Consider the following 20,603-nt stretch of genomic DNA (forward strand, 5'->3'; position numbering starts at 1 on the left):
CGAAGAGACCAAGACAGGCTGCCAAATAGTATTTCACTGTAACAACAAAACGACTTGACTTTTAAATTTAATACCTTTTCACTAAATATATCTGTAGTCTAATTCAACCAATTTTGTTCACCCTTCAAACTATAAATACTATTACTACTTTATATTATTATCTATTTCCTTATGTTATTCCTTTAAAAAATTTAACCATTGTCTTTACCAGTGTGTTAATACTTCTCTTGGAAAGTCTAACTTTTGCAAGGTTGAAAGCTCACCTATATTTTATTACGACTTCAGTTTCTCTAAATGCATTTTTTAAAGCCAGCTACATATATACCTATATGTAATAACAAAGTATAGTTTTCTCTACATACATATAAGAACAAAGCACATGTTATAGCCAGTGTCAAGGAATAATGGTCGGCTGGATCCGTATTGAGCTGCATATACAAGACAGCACATCTATTAGTAATTCTCATTCTGTGGCTAATGCAAGTTAACACATCCTCCTGGCACTGTTCACCAAGAGTGATTCTAAGCAAGGCTGCGCACCTTGTGCACCACCCCGCACTCTCGTACAGCCAGTTACCTCTCTTCCTCCCCTCCTGCGTGAGCCAGATGGTACACGACTCCTCTCCCTTTTTCTCAGAAGGATGGTAGCACCTTTCCCATCTAGTCCACCTTACAGAATCATACATCTACCCTCTTAAGACCCTTTTCCTTTTCACATGTGTAAATATTGCCCAATTACTCAGAAAATTTTCTTCCTTTTTGTTGAGATAAACTTTAGCTTTGCATAATGTAACTAAAAACCATGTAAGGAAAATTGCATTTTAGTATTTCTTATTGGAATAGACCACATAAATATACTATTAAATAGAACAAAGTTTGAGTTTCAAAGCAAAAATACATAAGCTGTCATATCTAAAATCTCCATCCACTATTTTAACATCAATTATCCTTGCTTTGGTTCAAATACTGCCATTCAGTATCAATATAAATTTAGTAAAACAAGTGTCTTTTTTTTTTTTTGCTGAAAACATATGGTATAAGTCAAATGGTACTTTATGAAACGGTCCATATATAAAAATATACTCTAAGCTATAAACTAATGAGCTTTACTTTAGACCATAACCATTTCCATTTGTAAGATAGGGAATTCCTCCCATTAGAGGTAGTAGTGTTAAATTATTGGACCCTCTAATTTCAGAGGGAAGATGGGCGATTAGTAGAAAGCCAAAGACATTTAGCCAGTAAAATGGAGTTAAAATCCATCTCCATGTCACACATTCAAACATGAAAAAGTCACACACAAAGAGTCAAGACTAGTTTAAAAGGGGGGGGGCCAAATTATTATTATTTAAAAATTTGATTACAACCAATTTTGTTGGCATTAAAATTAGAGGTATTTTAAATTTGAATAATGGATATAAACCAAAAGCCAGAAATTAAGCTTGGTAAAAATGGGAAGAGGAGTTTTCCAGTAATCACAGATTAGAAGGCAGAAATCAATTTAGAGAAACATAGACAAATCCCATGTTTACAATGATTGTGCCACAGATTGAAACTTCAGTAGTGCATTAGTAAACTGTTCACATTTAGATCTTCACCTTGAGATTCAACAGCTGTTTCTTGAAAAAAAGATCTCAGTACCTTGTGCAAATAAATTGGTCTTCCGTGTGCCTTAGCACACACTTAAAATTTCTCCATTGTATATATACAAAACACCTACCATTTGGGCAGGGCAAAATACATACTTTCATAACAAAACTATAATGTACCTCTCAAGTATGAACAATATACACATAATACATGGTATACAGTATTTACAAAATATAAAATATAATACAAGCTGTTTGTAATTTTTTAAACTCAGCTTTTGCACTTGTACGTTGCAACAAGGCAAATTTCCATTTCTGTACCAATTTTCAAGAGTCCAGGGATTTTGGAAAAACTATGTTTTACAGACATACTGAAATTGAGATCTAAGTTTGCACTTTTAGGAGAGTTTTTAAGTGTACTGCCATCAGCTCCCTATTTTGGTTGGAATTTTCAATCGTGCTCCCCATCCAGTGACTAGGAGGCTTTGGAAGAACACTAGGAGAAGGCGGATCGCTAAACTTTGCCCCAGCATAATTTTCCTTCTGGCTCACTTCAGTGAGAAATGCTGATTTCTTCAAATGCATATTTTTAATGTTCTCAGTATTTTTAAAAGGCTTTTTTTCCTGCTTCTGAATTATATCAGACGAAACAGAATCCTGCCAAAAGTTATGTTCATTTCTTTTTGCAGAGGTGATCTTGGTTAGTGGTAAGTTATATTTGCTTTTCTGTCTGTTTATCTTTGGTTGTTCACACAAGTGTATACCATGAACAAGCTGGCCGTGGGGAATGGCAATTTTCTCCGATTTTCCCATCTTTGATTTTAAAACCTACAAAGACAAGGAATATAAAAATGAATACAGTCTCATGATAAAAATCAGTCATGAACCTCATACCACATATCTAATATATTTTCTTTTAGAAAGTTCCCCTGGACTTTAGTGCACTGTCTTGATGAAGTATGTGCTTGCTGCACTTATCACTGGATGTCCAAATAGACACATTTTGTTTACCACTAAAAATCCAGTTCATCACCACTGTTAGCAGTATGCCATGTACGAGCCAGTTCTAAAATGTCAAAGGAAAAAACCCAAAGTAACCCCAAGTTCATCTTTCTATACCTATAAGAGTAATGAGCTATCTTCCAAATACCTATGCCAACCTCCAAACACTGACAAAGCTCAGTGTTTTTACAGTAAGATGTTGTCAAGAGAAATTTTCAGGGGCTGGCCCCGTGGCCGAGCAGTTAAGTTCGCGCGCTCCGCTGCTGGCGGCCCAGGGTTTCATTGGTTCGAATCCTGGGCGCAGACATGGCACTGCTCATCAAACCACGCTGAGGCGGTGTCCCACATGCCACAACTAGAAGGACCCACAACGAAGAATATACAACTATGTACCGAGGGTCTTTGGGGAGAAAAAGGAAAAAAACAAAAAAAGAAATTTTCAAATGCTTTTATTCTGGTTGGTTGCATAAAAATAAAAACTATGTTAATAAATACATTCTTTGCCTTTTAGACAGATACCTTCAAAATTATTTCAGAATAAATACAAATTTGATTAGCAGGAGCTAGATTTTAAGCAAGTGTTTTGATAATGGTTACTAAGTCTACACAGAAAAACCTATCTCCAAGCTTCTACAAACAAAATTTTTCAGAAACTTATATACTAAAATAAAAATCTAAATACTAAAATACTTATCACTTTTTATCTTTTCCAGTTAGACATACTTACAACAAACACATAATCAGAAAAAAATGGGTCCCGCCTGTCCCCTACTTTCTAGCTTAACAAGTGCTTCAAGAGCTTTGCTAACTCAAGCGATCCCCGCAGGCAGCCGGAGGGAGGGAGGTAACCATTCGACCGCTCGCTCGTTCCAACACTAAGAAGTAACACGGGAGGAAAGCAGGGCACCAACACACAGCCGGAGCACATTCCATGTCCACAAGCCTAACTGCCCAGAGCTCCCTGGTTTTAATGCCCTTCTAGAACAGGAAGCAATCTTACTTATTGCCCAGGAAGCAAGAACGACAAAGTTCGCTTTCAGATCCTCATTAATATTTCAGAGCCATGGAATTTTAAAACAAAAGGAATCTAAGAGAAGGAATCACGGCGGACAAAGTGAACTTCTTCCCAGGGCACAGCTCAGTACGCTGCACACACCTCAGCCCAACATCCTTTCAACGAATGGCGGTAACTTATTTTCATTTCACTATTATGTAAACCTCTCTGAAATTAAAAGTCGACAAAATGTTTTATTTTGATATCAAGGTTACTTTAATTTCAAATCATCTCAGCGATTTAATCCCGTTTGTTTTAATCAATGTTATGAGAGTCCATCAGCATGGCAAGCGGGCAGCATAAGCTCGATTCAGCTGATAACTTTTCTTTCGAGAACTTCATCACTCTGGACAGCAGTGAGGAAACTGCCTTCCACTCCGAAAGCGCGGCGGAGTACCCAGCGCGGGCTGTCCGGACAAGGAAGTCCGTCCCTCTCCCAGACGAGCACACAAAACCTACGGCTCCAGAGAGGCACGAACGCGGCCGCCGCCCCCGCCAACTTTCAAAGCGGAAAGTACGGCCAAGCAGGGCGCCCGGCGAGGGGCAGCGCCCAGCGGGGAGCAAACCAATCGGAAGCGAACCGCCCCGGCCCACTGCGCACCCACGGGAGAGCGGGCAGCCCCCAACCGCCCGGGAGCCGCGAGGGCCCCCAGCCGGCCTCGCCTCCTTCATGGGCGCCGGAGCGCTCCGCACGTAGCGCGCTGACGTCAGCCTCCCGCGGGCCCCGGCCCTCCCCCAGCCCACCGCGCGCCCGGAACGCCGAAACCCCCTGGAACGCCGCCAGCTTTCTAAATCGGGGCTGTTGCTGGGGCGCAGCGGCGTCTCTCATTGGCTGCTTCCCGGGAGCCAATCAGCGGCGCCAGCGCATGCCTCCCCTCCCCCCCTTCCCCCAGCAAGAACAGAGCGGGCGTCACGGAAACTTCCCTCCCGAGTAAACAGCCGCCCCTCGCCCCGGCCGCCCTGGCCCCTCAAGGCTGGGCCCCGACCTCAGAGCCCGCGGCGCCGTCCCACGCCGGACCTCTCCGACCGCCCCAGGCCCCCTCGAGCCCTTACCTCTCTTCTGAAAGAGGGCTGGCCGGGCGCGGCGGGCGGCAGCGGGCCGGCGAAGGGGCTCGCTTCCTCAGGGGGGTTTGCGGTCGCCGGGCCCGAGGCGGCGGCCTGCTCCGGGACCTCCTGCGCTGCGCTCTGGCCCGTCGCGGGGCTCCGCCCGCCCTCCAGGCTCGGCCGGTGCTGCTGGTACTGGTGGAAGCGGCTGGGCAGCTGCCCCGCCGGGCTGGCCCGCACCTTCTTCTTGCGCCGCTTCTTTGGCGCTGCCCGTGGGGGGCCCCCCGCCGCGGCGAGGCTGCAGTTGGGCAGCGGTGCTGGGGCGCGAGGCTGAGGGGTCAGACAGGGACCGTCGCCCCCTAGGAAGTGAGGGAGGAAGAGGGTGGGGGGCAGTGCCCGGGGATCCGGGATCCGGGGTAGAGCCGGCGGAGCCGTGGTCACCATCGGAAGAGCCCCGAAGTAACCGCGGGCGGAAAAGCCCAGGGGCGCAAGGCGGCCGCCCAGGACAAGCGGCTCCCGCTGCGGGACGGAAACGACGGTCATAGCGCCAGGAGGAAAGTGGCCCAGCAGGAAGAGAAGGAGGAAGTGAAGCCGGAGAGCACAGGGCGGCGGCGGCTGCTGCTAGGAGAGCCCGAGAGGAGCGCGGACCATGGCTCGGGCGGTGGCGGCGCAGCAACAAATAGCCTCAGCCCCCGCTCCGAGTGTTGTTATCAGAAGCCCCGCCCTGCGCCCGCCCACCTCCCTGCGAAAGCCCAATCGGCGTGCGGCGCAGCAGGCCACGCCCCGCCGGCTCCGCCTCCACCGCCTCCGAGAGAGACACACAAACAAGTAGCTTGCTGCAGCCCGGCACAAAGAGCGCGCACTGCGCAGGCGCCGCCAACGGGCTCTTTCGGGAAGAGTCGGTCCCGCGAACAATGAAGTTCCGTTTCTGCCCGCCTCCCCCACCCCTCGCCTTCCTCGCCCCAGCACCTCGCCCTGAAGGTAGTGGTCAGACTGGTAGATCTAGGCTGAACTTGGGAGTGGAGGTGGGGTGCGGGATGGAGAAAGAATCAGGAAGCGTCAAGGCCACTGATGCCTCCTCGGCCACTGACCTTGGGGAAGTATCTGTTTTATCTCAAGCCCAACATTATTAATCATTGGGCTTTTTTGAGATTTCGAAGTACGTTATAGGGATTTCACTCCTAGCTGTCTTGAAGAAAAGCAGTCCACGTTTAAATTATATTTGATAAAGTGTGGCTCACATTTTTATCATGTACTCAGGTCAGCGCTGCTCATTAGCCGTAGTAATCAGAGGAAGAATGGAATGACTTATTGATTGAAATTGGCCCTTTAATACACAAAAAGTTCTCCATAAACCCGTGACTGGGCATTGGAAATGCTACAGCTTTCATACTTGAAGGACTGTGAGACTTTGGGATCGCAAAACGGTGTCTGATAACTAAGGAGGAAGCAGAGGAGGAGACTCGAAGGGAGAAAGGGAAACAGCTCTGCAACATACGGAGTATTTTGCTAGCTGTGTGTTGATAGAAATCTCACTCTTGTCATCTCCCTACACTGTGCTCACACATGAAAAGAACTGTGGCTGTTTATCAAGCACTTACCTGCCAGGAACTGTTCTTTATATAAATTGTCTCATTTGAACCTCACAACAACCCTAAGGACTAGGTACTGTATTTTATCCCCATTTTAGGGAAAGGAAACAGGCTTAGAGAGTCAAAAAAGTACTTCTTAAACATCGTACAGTAAGTTAATAGCAGAATTTGAACTCTACTCCAGGTCTGGCAAGACCGAAGTTTTACCATCATCCAGAATACTAGCTGCCACACTAAATGGTAGGTTTTTAGAAATTTCTGTATCCTCACAGCTTCTAACCAATCCTTTTCAGCTCTGTAGTACTTGATAAGTGTTTTATGCTTGCTAACAAAGTTGAACAGAGGGATTATCCAGAATAATGCTTCCCAATAACTTTACATAAACTTTTAATACTACATTCCATCATTATTGATGTCTGAATTTTATCATTTTTGCTGGATTTTACTCATTTTTTTTTTAAAGATTTTATTTTTTTACCCCCCAAAGCCCCCTGGTACATAGTTGTATATTCTTTATTGTGGGTCCTTCTAGTTGTGGCATGCGGGATGCCGCCTCAGCGTGGCTTGATGAGCAGTGCCATGTCCGCGCCCAGGATTCAAACCAACGAAACACTGGGCCGCCTGCAGCGGAGCGCATGAATTTAACCACTCGGCCACGGGGCCAGCCCCTGGATTTTACTCATTTTTGTGTTTCCAACACAATACATAGTAGGTGTTCATGATCATTGGATGAATGGGACTTATATACTTCCAGAGCTGTAAGAGATCTTAGCCTTTAATTTAAATCCTCAGGTCAGCAAATGATGCCGAGTTTAAGATCCGTTGAGGAGAATGGCCTGGCGAGAATTGCAGAAGAGCAGGCAAAGATTATGGAACCTCTGGAATGAGGTGATTTATTCTTTTCTTTTTGTAAGAGTTTCTGCTTTTTCAAAGCACTTCTTTGTTATCTCATTATTACTGTAATCCTTTAAAATAGATAGAGATGGGTTCTATTTACATATCATGTAAATAAAGCCTCTAAAGATAAAGTAACTTGCCTGAGGGTCACACCGTGAGTCCCGCACTAAACCACTTGAACTCCTAATGCCTAGTCCGGTGCTCTTTTCACCATATCCCAAGGCCTAAAGTTTGACTTTATCTGGGGGTAATATCACACCGTCCTGGGGAATGATTTACCCTCCCGGGGCTGCGCTGCTCGTTGGTAGTTCAGTGGGGCCTTTGATGAAGGACACCTATTACTGTGTGTGTTTCTCTGTTGGGTGAATGTTGGAGTTACTGTGTGATATGTAGCTTATCCTTTGAGGCCTGAAGAGTAGGCCTCATGTTAGACCCTGGATTCTGTACTGTGAGAAAGGTAGCCTTGCAGCTGTGGCCATCTGGGTGATGGGTGCAAAGATGCTGCCCACCACTAAGAGACTGGGAGCTGGAAGGGACCACCAGAAGAGAACTATCCAGGTTTTATACTCCAGATCACTGGATTTCATGTTACTCTCTGTGTATACTTCCTACAGAGCCTTAGTGTTTAGTAAAATCTAATTGTAATACTCAAACCCGGTTTCATCTGTGCTATATGATATAAAGGAGAAGGTCAGATGCTCTTGTCCGGGCCCAAAGGGCCAATCATGGACATAGCAGGACATTCCAAGGGTAAATCTTGGGAGGACTCTCAGGGTTCTTGAAGGCTTTTCTTCCAGCACATGTCTTGGTTTTATTTTTTGTTAAGTCAACAGTTTCTTTAGAGGAGGTTTGTTTTTTTTTTTTTCAAAATAAACAGTTGAAAAGTAAGCCAGGTATTAAAGAGCAGAGAAAAGAAGTGAAGGCCCTGGGTGAAATAAGCGGTTTACCTGCATTAACACTCCAGAGCCCTCCAGATTCCTCTACTCCTCTCCTTTCTCTCCCTGTCTTACCTTGAATATCACCTTTCTCTCCTCCTGCTCTGAACGTCTTTCTTCCACCCTCACTATGACTTTATTTCCATTTCCTCTACCTATTGTCACTTAGATCTTAAATGTCTAAGCTCTCAGGGACACCTGTGTGAAAAGAGGAACACTTACTCCAATATATATTTTGCTTAATGCTCAAATTATTAATCTGTCAAATCTATGAAATAATATTCCTCTAAATGTTGAACACAACCAGGAAATCAAAATGTTTAAACTTAACAAATAAAAATTTCCCTGGCATTTAAGCACTGATCACAAACTTTATCAACAAATTCTGAAAAGTTTAATTAAAATTGTAAGGTTTATATTTAAAAGCAAGCAAAATATGCACGAATTTTCACAGTAATGACAAAAATTTATTCTGATACTTTAATTGCTTCTGAAGTGTTATTACCAAAGGTTGAAATTAATGTCTTCGTTACCCCTATACTTATACATTTCTGGGTTGCAATAATTTTACTGTATGGTTATTTCTTAAACCTTCCTAAGGGGACAGCAGGCCTGTGGGGGTTGTGCTTTGCACAGGGTGCCTGGCCGAAGGGGAGAGCAGAGTTGAAATACAGCTCTGCCTCACCCCTTAAAGCCATCTACCCAGGGGCTTGGGGCCGCCTGGAGGAAGGGATGTCTTTTCTCATTGGTACAAAGGTGTCAAAAGGACTAGTGGCTGTCATGGGGTACAATAATATTATGGATATTTGATTCTATTTCATCTGAGATATAAAACTAAAAGAAAAAGCATGTTATTTAGACCAGCTGAGGTTTCAACCATTTGAATCTCAGTTGGGTCACAGGCCTGGTTGTGCCTTCTGGCTTGCTCTCCTATTACACATTGATAAAATTTTTTAATTCCTTGCTGTTCACAGAATGCAACCTAATGCCTCTCCTGAAATAGTGTATTTTTGAACTTTCGTTTGGCCACCTTACATCTTATCATTATATGTTGACCTAGACTGTTCATTTTTACAAACCAATTTTGTTTTGTTTGTTATAATTAATAGGGCCATTGTAAGGTTTCATCTTTCATGAGACAAGATCAAGTCTACATAATTAGCTATCTTCTTCAGGACATTTGGCAAATCATCATCTTGAAACACACTATTGAATTAATTCTCTTTCTACTTTGTCATTTTGCGACCCCAGTGCTGACTAAATGCTGGATCTCCTTTCCTCCTGGTCGTTGTGTGTGACAAATGCCGTGGAGCACTGCTTTCTGTTCTTGGTATGGTTAATATTTTTTCCAGGACTGGTTGGCTGATTCCCAATTCCCTCTGTTCATCCCTCCCTACTTTCGCAATTAGCGAAAAGGCAAGTCTGTGCTTTATAAACTAATATATGCTTTAGATTTGTTTTTAGAAACCCATATATATCTCTCTGTATTTATTCAACTTTTAAAAAATTAACATATCTGTGTTATCACATTCACTATCTTTTATAGCCAAACTGCCTTTTACAATCGTAAACTTTTTCCTTTGGAGAAGCGTTATGAACTTTCATAGATTAACATAGCTTCAATTATCTATGATTATCTTCCCTTTTTGCTCAGTTCTTTAGAGCTTGCCCAGTGAAAGGCCTTTTAAGATGATTCTGTTGTCTCTTCAGCACTTCTCCCGTTTCTTAAAACATTCCTGATTTTATATACATAAGATGTTTCAGATTATCTTCGTCTTTCTCTGACCCAAAACATGGAGTGAGCTATTTTATAAGGAAGCTTACTTCCTTTAAATGAAGAAAAATATTAATGGCACAATCTGGGCATCAGGGATGAATATCAGATTGTTCCCCATGAGTACAGATTGGGATTAGGAAAACATCACTGCTAGGTTAATTTTTGGGGAAAATTGGAAGACATCTCTTTTTAAAATTATGAGTCTACATTGATTTTTTAAATTCTAATTTAATTCTAATACTACGAAGACATTTGAAACATTTATTCCATTGTAAAAAGAATTTTTAGTTTTCTTCCCAACATAATCGTAAATTTTCAAACCCTCCCCCACAATGCACTTGTGCTGACATGTAATCTTTCTATGTCTCATCACTCATCATTTCTGTAATCATGTCACTAACCTTAATGTCTTACCTTCCACTTTGTCTCTCATGTCTTTCTCCCCTTTTTATCTTTTAATTTTTTTCTACTGTTCTCATCATCATCCTTATTTCATCTCCCCTTCCTTAAATATTCAGAGCATGGAATTGAAGCATAATTCCTTCTCCAGAGTGTTTTGTAACTCTGGAGAGTGACTGTTTTTCTCATAATTTAGTTCTTTGTAAAACTTGGGACGTCCAGGTCCATCCCTACTTGCAACTACTCAAGATCCAATCATCAAAAACTTAATGCCATTTTTGTATGTGTGACAGACTGCGCCCTGTAGAATATTGGCACATTTTGATTGACTCATTGATGTACTTTTACTCAAGTAATTAGTGTTATTAATAAGTATTCCAGAACAATTTTCTACATCAAAACAAATAGAGAAGGGCAGGGGACCACAGAAGAGAAGCAGTTGGGACAAGCATTTTACAATGACAAAGTTTTGAGTAAAATTACCTCTTTGGAAAAAAAAGCAAGAAAGAGCATTGTATACATTGTTAGGTTTTTTTCTTTGCAAGGATTCACTCAGATTACCTAAAGGAATGGGATTTTTTTAAGGATATATACACGTACACATAAGGAAGGCAAGAAGATTGACCCTACACCAGGCCTCCTAAGATCCCAGGAAAAGCTTCCTACCCAGAACTCATGGGAGGAACAGGAATTACAGTATAGTGCCTAATAGACCTGGAATGAAGTTTGGAAACTCAAAATTTATTCAGGATCCAGTGCAATCCTAGTTACCAGGTTATTTTGTCACTCCTTAGCAGAAGATGTTTGTTGATCCTTACTCTGGCATTCCCATGATTCAACCACTCTTTCTGCTTGTGCTTTTTGTGTATTTCCACTTGCACTATCACTACCATTGCCTCACTGTTTATTTAAAGTTCAAATTCCAGAGAGAGAGGAACTGATTGGTCTAGTTTGGGTTGGTCCAGACTGGATGATTGGTTGATTCATCGCCATCATCCTGGTTCAACAGAACTTTCTTTTTTTTTGGTGAGGAAGACTGGCCCTGAGCTAACATCCATGCCAGTCTTCCTCTATTTTGCACATGGAATGCCACCACAGCATGGCTCGGTGAGTGGTGTATAGGTCCGCACCCAGGATCCGAACTTGTGAACCCCAGGCCACCAAAGCGGAGCATGTGAACTTAACGATGACGCCACTGGACCAGCCCCAAACAGATTTGGTTTTTTGGTTTTTGGGGGGGTTTTTTGCTGAGGAAGATTTGCCCTGAGCTAACTTCTGTTGCCAATCTTCCTCTTTTCATATGTGAGCCACCACCAGAGCATGGCCACTAAGAGACAAGTGGCGTATGTCCACGCCCAGGAACCAAACCAAAGTCGCCGAAGCAGAGTGCAACAAATTTAACCACTAGGCCACCAGAGCTGGTCTTCTCTCTCTTTTTTTTTAAATTGAGGTCATATTGGCTTATAACATTGTATAAATTTCAGGTGTACATTATTATATTTCAGTTTCTGTATAGGCTGCATCGTGTTCACCACCAATAGTCTAGTTTTTATCCGTCACCATACATATGTGCCCCTTTACCCCTTTCACCCTTCGTCTACCCCCTTCTCCTCTGGTAGCCATCAATCTGTTCTTCTTATCTGTGTGTTTATCTCCCACATATGAGTGAAATCATATGGTATTTGTCTTTCTCTGTCTGACTTATTTCACTTAACATAATACCTTCAAGGTCCATCCATGTTTTTGCAAAGGGAGTGATCTTATCTTTTTTTTTTCTCCCCCAAAGTCTCAGTACATAGTTGTATATCCTAGTTGTAAGTCCTTCTAGTTCCTCTATGGGATGCTGCCACAGCATGGCTTGATGAGTGGTGTCTAGGTTTGCGCCCACGATCTGAACTGGTGTACCCTGGGCTGCTGAAGCGGAATGCATGAACTTAACCACTACACCACAAAGCTGGCCCCTGATTTTGTCTTTTTTATGGCTGAGTTGTATTCCATTGTGTGTATATATACACCACATCTTCTTTATCCTCTCTTCCGTGGATGGGCATTTGGTTTGCTTCCATATCTTGGCTATTGTGAATAATGCTGCAAATGAACATAGGGATGCACAAATCTCTTTGAATTGTTGTTTTCATGTTTTTTGGATACATGCCCGGAAATGGAATAGCTGGGGGCCAGCCTGGTGGTGCAGTGGTTAAGTGTGCATGTTCCGCTTCGGTGGCCTGGTGTTCACCGGTTCGGATCACGGGTGTGGACATGGTACCTCGTGGCAAGCCATGCTGTGCTAGGCGTCCCACATATAAAGTAGAGGAAGATGGGCACAGATGTTAGCTCAGGGCCAGTCTTCCTCAGCAAAAAGAGGAGGATTGGCAGCAGATGTTAGCTCAGGGCTAATCTTCCTCAAAAAGAAAAAAAGGAATAGCTGGATCATATGGTATTTCTATTTTTAATTTTTTGAGAAATCTCCATACTGTTTTCCATAGTGGCTGCACCAGTTTGCATTCCCACCAGCAGTGTATGAGGGTTCCTTTTTCTCCACATCCTCTCCAATATTTGTCATTTCTTGTCTTGTTAATTATAGCTATTCTAATGGGTGTGAGGTGATATCTTATTGTCATTTTGGTTTGCATTTCTCTAATAATTAGTGATGTTGAACTCTTTTAATGTACCTGTTGGCCATCTAGAACTTTCTACTAGACCTCTCCTGGGTGGCTCCTGGCTAAGATGATGACCCAGGGTGGTGAGGCACTTATCTATAAGGAACCACTTAAGACCGCTTCAGGGACTGGGAACATGACAAGCATTGAGAGATCTGGCCAGCCCAGTGCGTTGCATAACCCACCTTCCAGGTGCAAAACCTCCCTCTTCTTGTTCCTGGGATTCTCAGGAATCCGAGGGAAGTGAGAGAACCTACGGAAACTCTGGGGATCTCTGACCTTTCATGGGAAGATGGACTTCTAGCAACACTGTCCCGTCATCCCTGGTGAAGCAACAATTGGCTGGAGCTGAGTAGAGCCTGCCCTTTTGAATCAGGCCGTGCTCACCCAGCTCATTTCACTCCTTTACCTGCCTGACTCTCTAGGCAAATAAGCTCGAAACTCCTCTAAAACTAGAATGGAGGCGGTGAGACAAAGGGCAGTCGCTTAGCTGGGAGGCGCCTGAGGACTCAGGCTGAGATAGTTTGGAGGAAATGGAAAGGTGGACTTGGGAATAAAAGTCTGAGACCTGGTGACTGATAACATGAGTCAAGCGGGAAGAGCAGACAAGGTGGGAAGTATGAGGGTGTCGAGAGGTAAGGGGAAGGGAGACAAAGAGATGGCTCCCAGACTTTCAAATCTGCTCAATTTGGGGAGAAATGATAGTCTTGACAGAAATAGGAAAATCTAGAGGGGACAATGTGGGGGAAAATATGATTTCCATGGTTTAGTAAGGTTTTGTTTCTGATTTTCCTCATTTTAAAAAAGGAATTGAAATTTTTGTTTTGTCTCTCAAATACAAAAGAACCCCCAAATAATTAAGTTGTTTTCTTTTTGCCTGTGAACCCATGATAGAAAAAGTGTTCTTAGTCTTGCTCAGTGCAAAAAACATGGAAATCCATTTGTTCAATCAATCTGGTTATCTTTGGCTATTTCATTTGACATTTCCATAAATAGGAGTTAAACTACTTCCAAGAAATTTAAAATAAATTAAGGAAAATGGATTGAAGCATACCCTGTCAAATTGCCTTTATTTTTCAGGTCCCGGACCAGTCAATTCAATCCTGTCCTTGCAGTCAGCTAAAATCCATGAGGAAAATAGCATATTTCATTTTTGCACAATACTGCAGTGCCCCAGTTTTTGCAGTGTTTGAACTTAGGGTGGCGCGACAAAGTAGAATTCCAGCCTCTGCGGCCCTTTCAGCTGTGTGATGGTAGAAGGGGAAGCTCGTTCTATAGAACTGCTTATGATTTTCAAGCCTAAGTGAGACTGTGTAAAGGTTTTTTCTGTAGTTTGTAACCCCAGAACATAAGAAGAAAAATGAGGGGCTGGCCCTGTGGCTAAATGGTTAAGTCCAGGCACTCCGCTTCGGCGGCCCAGGGTTTCATCAGTTCGGATCCTGGGCGCGGACATGGCACCGCTCGTCAGGCCATGTTGGGGCGGCGTCCCACATGCCACAACTAGAAGGACCCACAACTGAAAATATACAACTATGTACCAGGGGGCTTTGGGGAGAAAAAGGGAAAATAAAATCTTTAGAAAAAAAGAAAAAAAGAAAAATGAGATTTGGCCAATGATTTTCTGTTAATTCTTTCTGAGAAAGAACATTTTCATGTCCTTACAACATCCAGGAAGATTTGGGATTTGTACAAAACAATCAAATCAACCTTGCCTGAGTTATACTTACTGTGCCCTTATTTTATTCTTGAAAATTTAAGAAATGTACAAGAAGCTAAAACTGACATTCCCTGAGTTACATTATTTTTTAAAATTCCTGAACACAGAGAAAGACCAAAGAAATGTCTGTATTGCAGAGCTGAAGAGTAAGCACAACCACCTTCATAGAGAAGCTCTTCATAGAAGGAAGCTGGGATGTTGATGTTTTGCCAAGTTTTCTCTGAGATATTGACTACAATTCGCAGCCAAATATGACTCATTGCTATAAATGCTATATCTAAAATGATGTCATTAGCTTTTTGAGTTTCAGGGAGGGAAGAGAAGAGGGTGAGATTTTGGCCTAACTAGTAAGTGAGCATGTTACAGTTATTCTGCACATGTGCAACAGGTGCATATAATATTAGGGGGTTTTTTTTTGAGTAAGATTAGGCCTGAGCTAACATCTGCCACCAGTCCTCCTCTTTTTTGCTGAGGAAGTTTGGCCCTGAGCTAACATCCATGCTCATCTTCCTTTACTTTATATGTGGGATGCCTACCACAGCATGGCTTGCCAGGCAGTGTGTAGGTCTGCACCCAGGATCCAAACTGGCAAACCCAGCACTGCCGAATCAGAACATGTGAACTTAACTGCTGTGCCACTGGGCCGGCCGCAATATGATTAGTTTAATTCTGACTTCAGGGGTTCTTTAAGATGCAGCCCAGCCAGATCATCCCATAGCGACTCCCACTAGTCAATAATACATGCCATGCACACAGAACTTACAATCAGCTTCTTATTGCTATACCCTCAAGGGTAAGCAGTCAGGCAAGGATCACCAGAGTTTTGAGGACCAAACAAACAAACAGGAATAAAATAAACTTGCAGGACACAGAAACAGAGAGTAGAAGAAAGTTTTTGAAAGCCCCTCTAGTTAATAGCTTCAGATTGTTAGGAGTATAGTACATCCATGAAACAAAAACAGGATGCTATAAAAAGGGAACAGAATACAAAAGAACAATTGAAAAAACAAATGCGAAAAGGCCTCCACTAAGATAGGTAATAATCAAAAAAAGACATGATTATTAAAATATTTCTGAGGGGGGGCCAGCCCGGTGACATAGTGGTTAAGTTCGCACATTCCGCTTCAGCGGCCCAGGGTTTGCAGCTTTGGATCCTAGGTGTGGACCTACACACTGCTCAGCAAGCCATGCTGTGGTGGCATCCTACATACAAAATAGAGGAAAATTGGCACAGATGTTAGCTCAGGGACAATCTTCCTCACCAAAAGAAAAAAATCTTTGTAAGAGAAAAACAGATCACGTACAAAGCATCAGAATTGGAGTAGTATCTGAAACATCATCTTGAAGCTAAAAGACAATGCAACAATCACTTCAAAATCCCAAGAGTAAATGAATTCCAACTTAGAAGTCTGTTTCCTCCCATTTTGGGCTGAATGTTTGTGACCCTCCAAAATTCGCATGTTGAAACTCTGCCTCCCAATGTGATGGTGTTTGGGGGTAGGGCCTTTGGGAGGCAATTAGGTCATGGGAGCGGAGCCCTCCTGAATGGGATTATCGCCCTTATAATAGTTACAGGAGAACTTGCTTCCTCTCTTTTCTCTACCATGTTGAGGATACAACAAGGAGTCTGCAGTCTATAACTCAGAAGAGGGCCCTCCCCAGAACCCCACCAGGCTGGCACCCTCATCTTGGACTTCCAGCTTCCAGAATTGTTAGATAGAAATTTCTGGTGTTTATAGGCCATCCGTCTATGCTGCTTTGTTATAGCAGCCTGAACTGACTCAGATACCTCCCAGACTATCAATCAAACATAAGGGTAGAATAAAGATCTTTCAAATACATAACAGCTCAATAAATTTACTCCCCATGCAGTTTTCCTCAGGAAGGTACTGGAAGAGTCACTTCATTAAAGAGCGTAAAACCAAGAAATAATAAGACATGGGCTATCCAGGAAGCATGAGAGCCCACACAAGAGAGGAGTGACAGGAGTTTCCAGGGTGCGCTTGAGAGGTGAGCTAGAGAGCAACCAGCCCAGACTGCAGCAGCAGGCGAAGGATTTTGGCGGGGAGGGGAAGATTTCCAAGAAAGAGATGAAACTGATAGAATCCTCAATAAGTTTGAAGGAATTGTGAAGAGATGTGCACTTCTGGCAGAGAGCTTGGGGATGAATAAATGCTAGGTAAATGGAAAATGAAGCAAGGAAAATGAAGTCAATGAAAGAGCAAGGCGATTATTAATTCCAAAGAAGAGAAAAAGTAGAAGAAAGAGAATATATTCATAGTACAACTGATTGCATGTGAACACCAAATACCAATAGAATCCAAACGTATGATATGACTATATTAGGAGGATGGAGAAGGAGAGTATACGTATATATGTAAGTATATGTAGACAGATGGGATCTGGGTAATAATGGAGCTAAACCCTCATCTTCATACTAGAAAGTCATTATCACTTTGTATCTTAAACCAAAAAATAGGGGCCGGCCCGGTGGTACAGTGGTTAAGTGTGCCATGCTGTGGCAGGCATCCCACATATAAAAAGTAGAGGAAGATGGGCACGGATGTTAGCTCAGGGCCAGTCTTCCTCAGCAAAAAGAGGAGGATTGGCAGCACTTAGCTCAGGGCTAATCTTCCTGAAAAAAACAAAAACAAACCGAAAAATAAATACAGCACTATCAACATTTTATTTTAAAATATGAAGGTTAATACTAAAAGAACAGGTAAGAGCATTGAAAGAAGTTGCCTGGGGGAGGGGGGAGTGGACAGGAAGCGAGTGTGGGCAGAGGGAGTCCAGGAGCCTCTGCTTTCATTTGGGGCCCTGTAGTACTTATTTTACTTTTTAAAAAAATACATGATTTTGGGCTGGTCAGTGGTGTGGTTAAGTTCATGCACTCCGCTTCAGTGGCCTCAGGTTTGCAGGTTTGGATCCTGGTTGTGGACCTACAACACTGCTCATCAAGCCACACTTTGGCAGCGTCCCACATACAAACAGAGGAAGATTGGCACAGATGTTAGCTCAGGACCAATCTTCCTCACTGACAAAAAAACCCATGATTTTTTAAAAAGCTGACTGACGGGATTTCAAAGTTAAAGCAAAGGCACAGAGGCATGAGTGTACAGGGCAGGCATGGGTAGGAAACAGAAAATAATTCAGAGAAACTGGAAAATTCAATAAGGTCATACTGAGAGGGGTGCTCAGGGCCCCGCTGAGGAACTTAGAGTTCACCGCGTTGTGGTAACCCCTAGAAGGTGAGTGAACAGGGGTGCCACATGCAGGTGAGTGTATTTTGGAGCGGATGGAAAGATAGGGGCAAGACAGCCAAAGCTGAAAGGCAAGGAGACTGGTTAGAAAACATTTCAATTGATAAAGTCTGAAGGATCTATAAGGCATGTTCAGTGGGGGTAGAAGGGATTAGATATATGAGAAATATTCTAGGTGGAATTGACAGGATTTGGTTTACTAATATGATGTGGAGTGAGGGAGAAGAGAGTTAAGAATGATTTGGACTTTTCCAACCACACCGTCTAAGGGATTCTGATGCGAAAATTTAGTTTGCCCAATTTTAATGGTCCTCCTCATTTCCCAGAGTTTGCTCCAAATGGTATTTGGTCTTTAAGAAAATTAAGGCACTGAGTTTGGCGAGAAGAAAACAAAACCCTTCTGCTGGTTGGATCTACTTGTGCTATTTCAGGGTCCTTATGAGGTCCCATCAATGCCTCAGTGCTTGTTACATTGTCCAGAAATAAGTGAGTCTATCATGGCCATTATTGTTTTCCATAGAATGTGACTCAATTTCTGAGGGCAGTGCCAAATGAAAAGTTTCAAAAAACATTTTGAGCACTGCCAGCAACATTGAACACTGACACATATTGCCAACATGTATCAGCAGGCTTCAAAATAGGCATATCTTTCACTGTGATATTATTATATATCACATTAGATACTGGCGTAGTAGATTGGATGATGTCCTCCCTCCCCCCACCTCCCCCCCCCGTCCCTCTGTACCCTAATCCCAGAACCTGTGACTGTTACCATGATTGGAAAAAGGGTCTTTACAGATGTTATTAAATTACAGATGTAGAGATGAGGACATCATCCTGGATTATCTGGGTGCGTCCTCAATCCAGTGACAAGTGTCCTTGTAAGAGACACGGAGAACAGAGACACACAGAAGAGGAGCAGGCACGGTGACCATAGAGGCCGAGATTGGAGGGATGTGGCCACAAGCCAAGTAGCACCTGGAACCACCGGAAGCTGGAAGGGACAAGGAACTGATTTTTCCCCTGGAGCTTTCAAAGGGAGCACAGCCCTGCTTTTTGGACTTCTGGCCTCCAGACCTGTGAGAGAATAAATTTCTGTTGTTTTAAGCCACTAAATTTGTGGTAATTTGTTACGGCAGCAAAAGAAAGCTAATACAATTGGTAATATTACATTACCTAAATGTCCTAAAATACCTAATAACCTAAATGTCTTATATATGAAGATTATATGTTTGATTTCAAGGAGAAGAAACCACATGAGCCATCTCAAGCAAGATGGGATTTATTCTAAGAATGTCAAACTCAAGGGACCTGTGGAAAACTATCCAAGCCTGAGTAGGAGCTCTGGGCCATCAACACCACCCAGTAACTCTTGGGGTGCGGCTTTTTTCCTGTCCTGTGACCAAGTCAGCCATGGGAGTCACTCTTCCAAATTCCCATGAAAGGGCTCTGAGTGACCCAGCTTGTATTTGAAGTCCACTCTTGACCCAAACAATTGTCAGGGGAGCGTCAAGCAATTTGTAATTTGCTTGTTTGAGCTTTCTGCTAAATAGCTCTCTGCTATGGCTTTTAAGTTTCAAGAAATTAATGTGCTTTTCCTTGAAAGCTTGCATTATTTTTTAAATTGTGGTAAAATATACATAACATAAACTTTACCATTGTAACCATTTTAAAGTGTGCAATTCAGTAACGTGGTACATTCACAATGTTGTGCAACCATCCCCACTACCTAGTTCCAGAATACTTTTATCACCCTGAAAGGAAACCCCTTATCCATTAAGCAGTCACTTCTCCATTTCCTCTCCCACAGTCCCTGGTAACTCTGATCTGCTTTCTGTTTCTATGGACTTGCCTTTTCTGAAAATTTCATATAAATGCAGTTGTACAATATGTGGCCTGTTGTGTTGGCTTCTTTCGCTGAACGTAAATGTTTTCAGGGTTCATCCATGTTGAGGCAGTATTTCATTCCTTTTTTTAGCCAAATACTAATGCATTGTATGGATCTACCACATCTTGGTTATCCATCCATTAATTGATGGACATTTGGGTTGTTTCCACCTTTTGGCTACTGTGAATAGTGCTGTTATGAACGTTTGTGTACAGGTTTCTGTTTGAGTTCCCCCTTTTAATTCTTTTGGGTATATACCCAGGAGTGGGATTGCTGAGTCATAGGGTAGTCATATGTTTTTTGGAGAACCACCAAACTGTTCCCACAGTGGATGCACTGTTTTACACCCCAACAGCCATGCATGAGCTTCCGGTCTCTCTCCATCCTCACCAACAATTGTTGTTTTCTGGTTATTTTTTGTTTGTTTGTTTTTGTGATTATAACCATACTAGTGGATGTGATGTGGTATCTCATTGTGGTTTTGATCTGCATTTCCCTAATGACTGATGATATTGAGCTTCTGTTCACATGCTTATTAGCCATTTGTGTGTCTTCTTTGGGTAAATGCCTATTTAAGTCCTTTGTCCATTTTTAAATTAGGTTGTTTATCTCTTTGTTGTTGAGTTGCAAGTGTTCTTTATATATTCTGGATACTAGACTCTTATCAGATATACATTATTAGTTTTTAAATATGGTTGCAGAAGTAAAATCTCTTGCTATTTTTCGGTCAGGGTATTCTCAAACAGAAAAAACCAAGATTTTGCTTGGTGCCCATTAACCACAGGT

The 20,603-nt window shown here is 42.7% G+C and overlaps 1 protein-coding gene and 1 long non-coding RNA gene across 4 annotated transcripts; one reads left to right on the forward strand and one right to left on the reverse strand.

The window, feature by feature from the left end:
* Window positions 1–814: 814 nt before the first annotated feature.
* PNRC1 (proline rich nuclear receptor coactivator 1) lies at window positions 815–5,371 on the reverse strand. Its single transcript, XM_046677182.1, has 2 exons — window positions 4,699–5,371; window positions 815–2,417 (listed from the first exon to the last, which is right to left on the reverse strand). Exons 1-2 carry the CDS (start codon window positions 5,230–5,232, stop codon window positions 1,974–1,976), a joined length of 978 nt encoding a protein of 325 aa, XP_046533138.1. The 5' UTR covers window positions 5,233–5,371; the 3' UTR covers window positions 815–1,973.
* Window positions 5,372–5,562: 191 nt separating this feature from the next.
* Window positions 5,563–20,376, forward strand: LOC124247668 (uncharacterized). Of its 3 annotated transcripts, none has more exons than XR_006890786.1 (3): window positions 5,563–5,670; window positions 6,466–6,521; window positions 18,745–20,376. It is a non-coding gene; the product is annotated as an uncharacterized LOC124247668 (long non-coding RNA). The 3 variants fall into 3 exon arrangements; XR_006890785.1 differs by lacking the exon at window positions 5,563–5,670 and adding an exon at window positions 7,074–7,169 and having other exon boundaries at window positions 5,739–6,521; XR_006890787.1 differs by lacking the exons at window positions 5,563–5,670; window positions 18,745–20,376 and adding exons at window positions 7,074–7,169; window positions 14,030–14,317 and having other exon boundaries at window positions 5,739–6,521.
* Window positions 20,377–20,603: the final 227 nt, after the last annotated feature.

This window comes from Equus quagga, chromosome 11 (genome assembly GCF_021613505.1).
Source record: "Equus quagga isolate Etosha38 chromosome 11, UCLA_HA_Equagga_1.0, whole genome shotgun sequence".
NCBI classification, from domain to species: domain Eukaryota; kingdom Metazoa; phylum Chordata; class Mammalia; order Perissodactyla; family Equidae; genus Equus; species Equus quagga.

What these genes read in the sequence shown, in the direction of transcription:
- PNRC1 (XM_046677182.1), bottom strand. Translation starts at nt 5,232, where the DNA reads ATGACCGTCGTTTCCGTCCCGCAGCGGGAGCCGCTTGTCCTGGGCGGC. An exon ending in AGCCCTCTTTCAGAAGAGAG is followed by an intron (nt 2,418 to 4,698) that starts GTAAGGGCTCGA and finishes TTGTCTTTGTAG; the next exon opens with GTTTTAAAATCAAAGATGGG.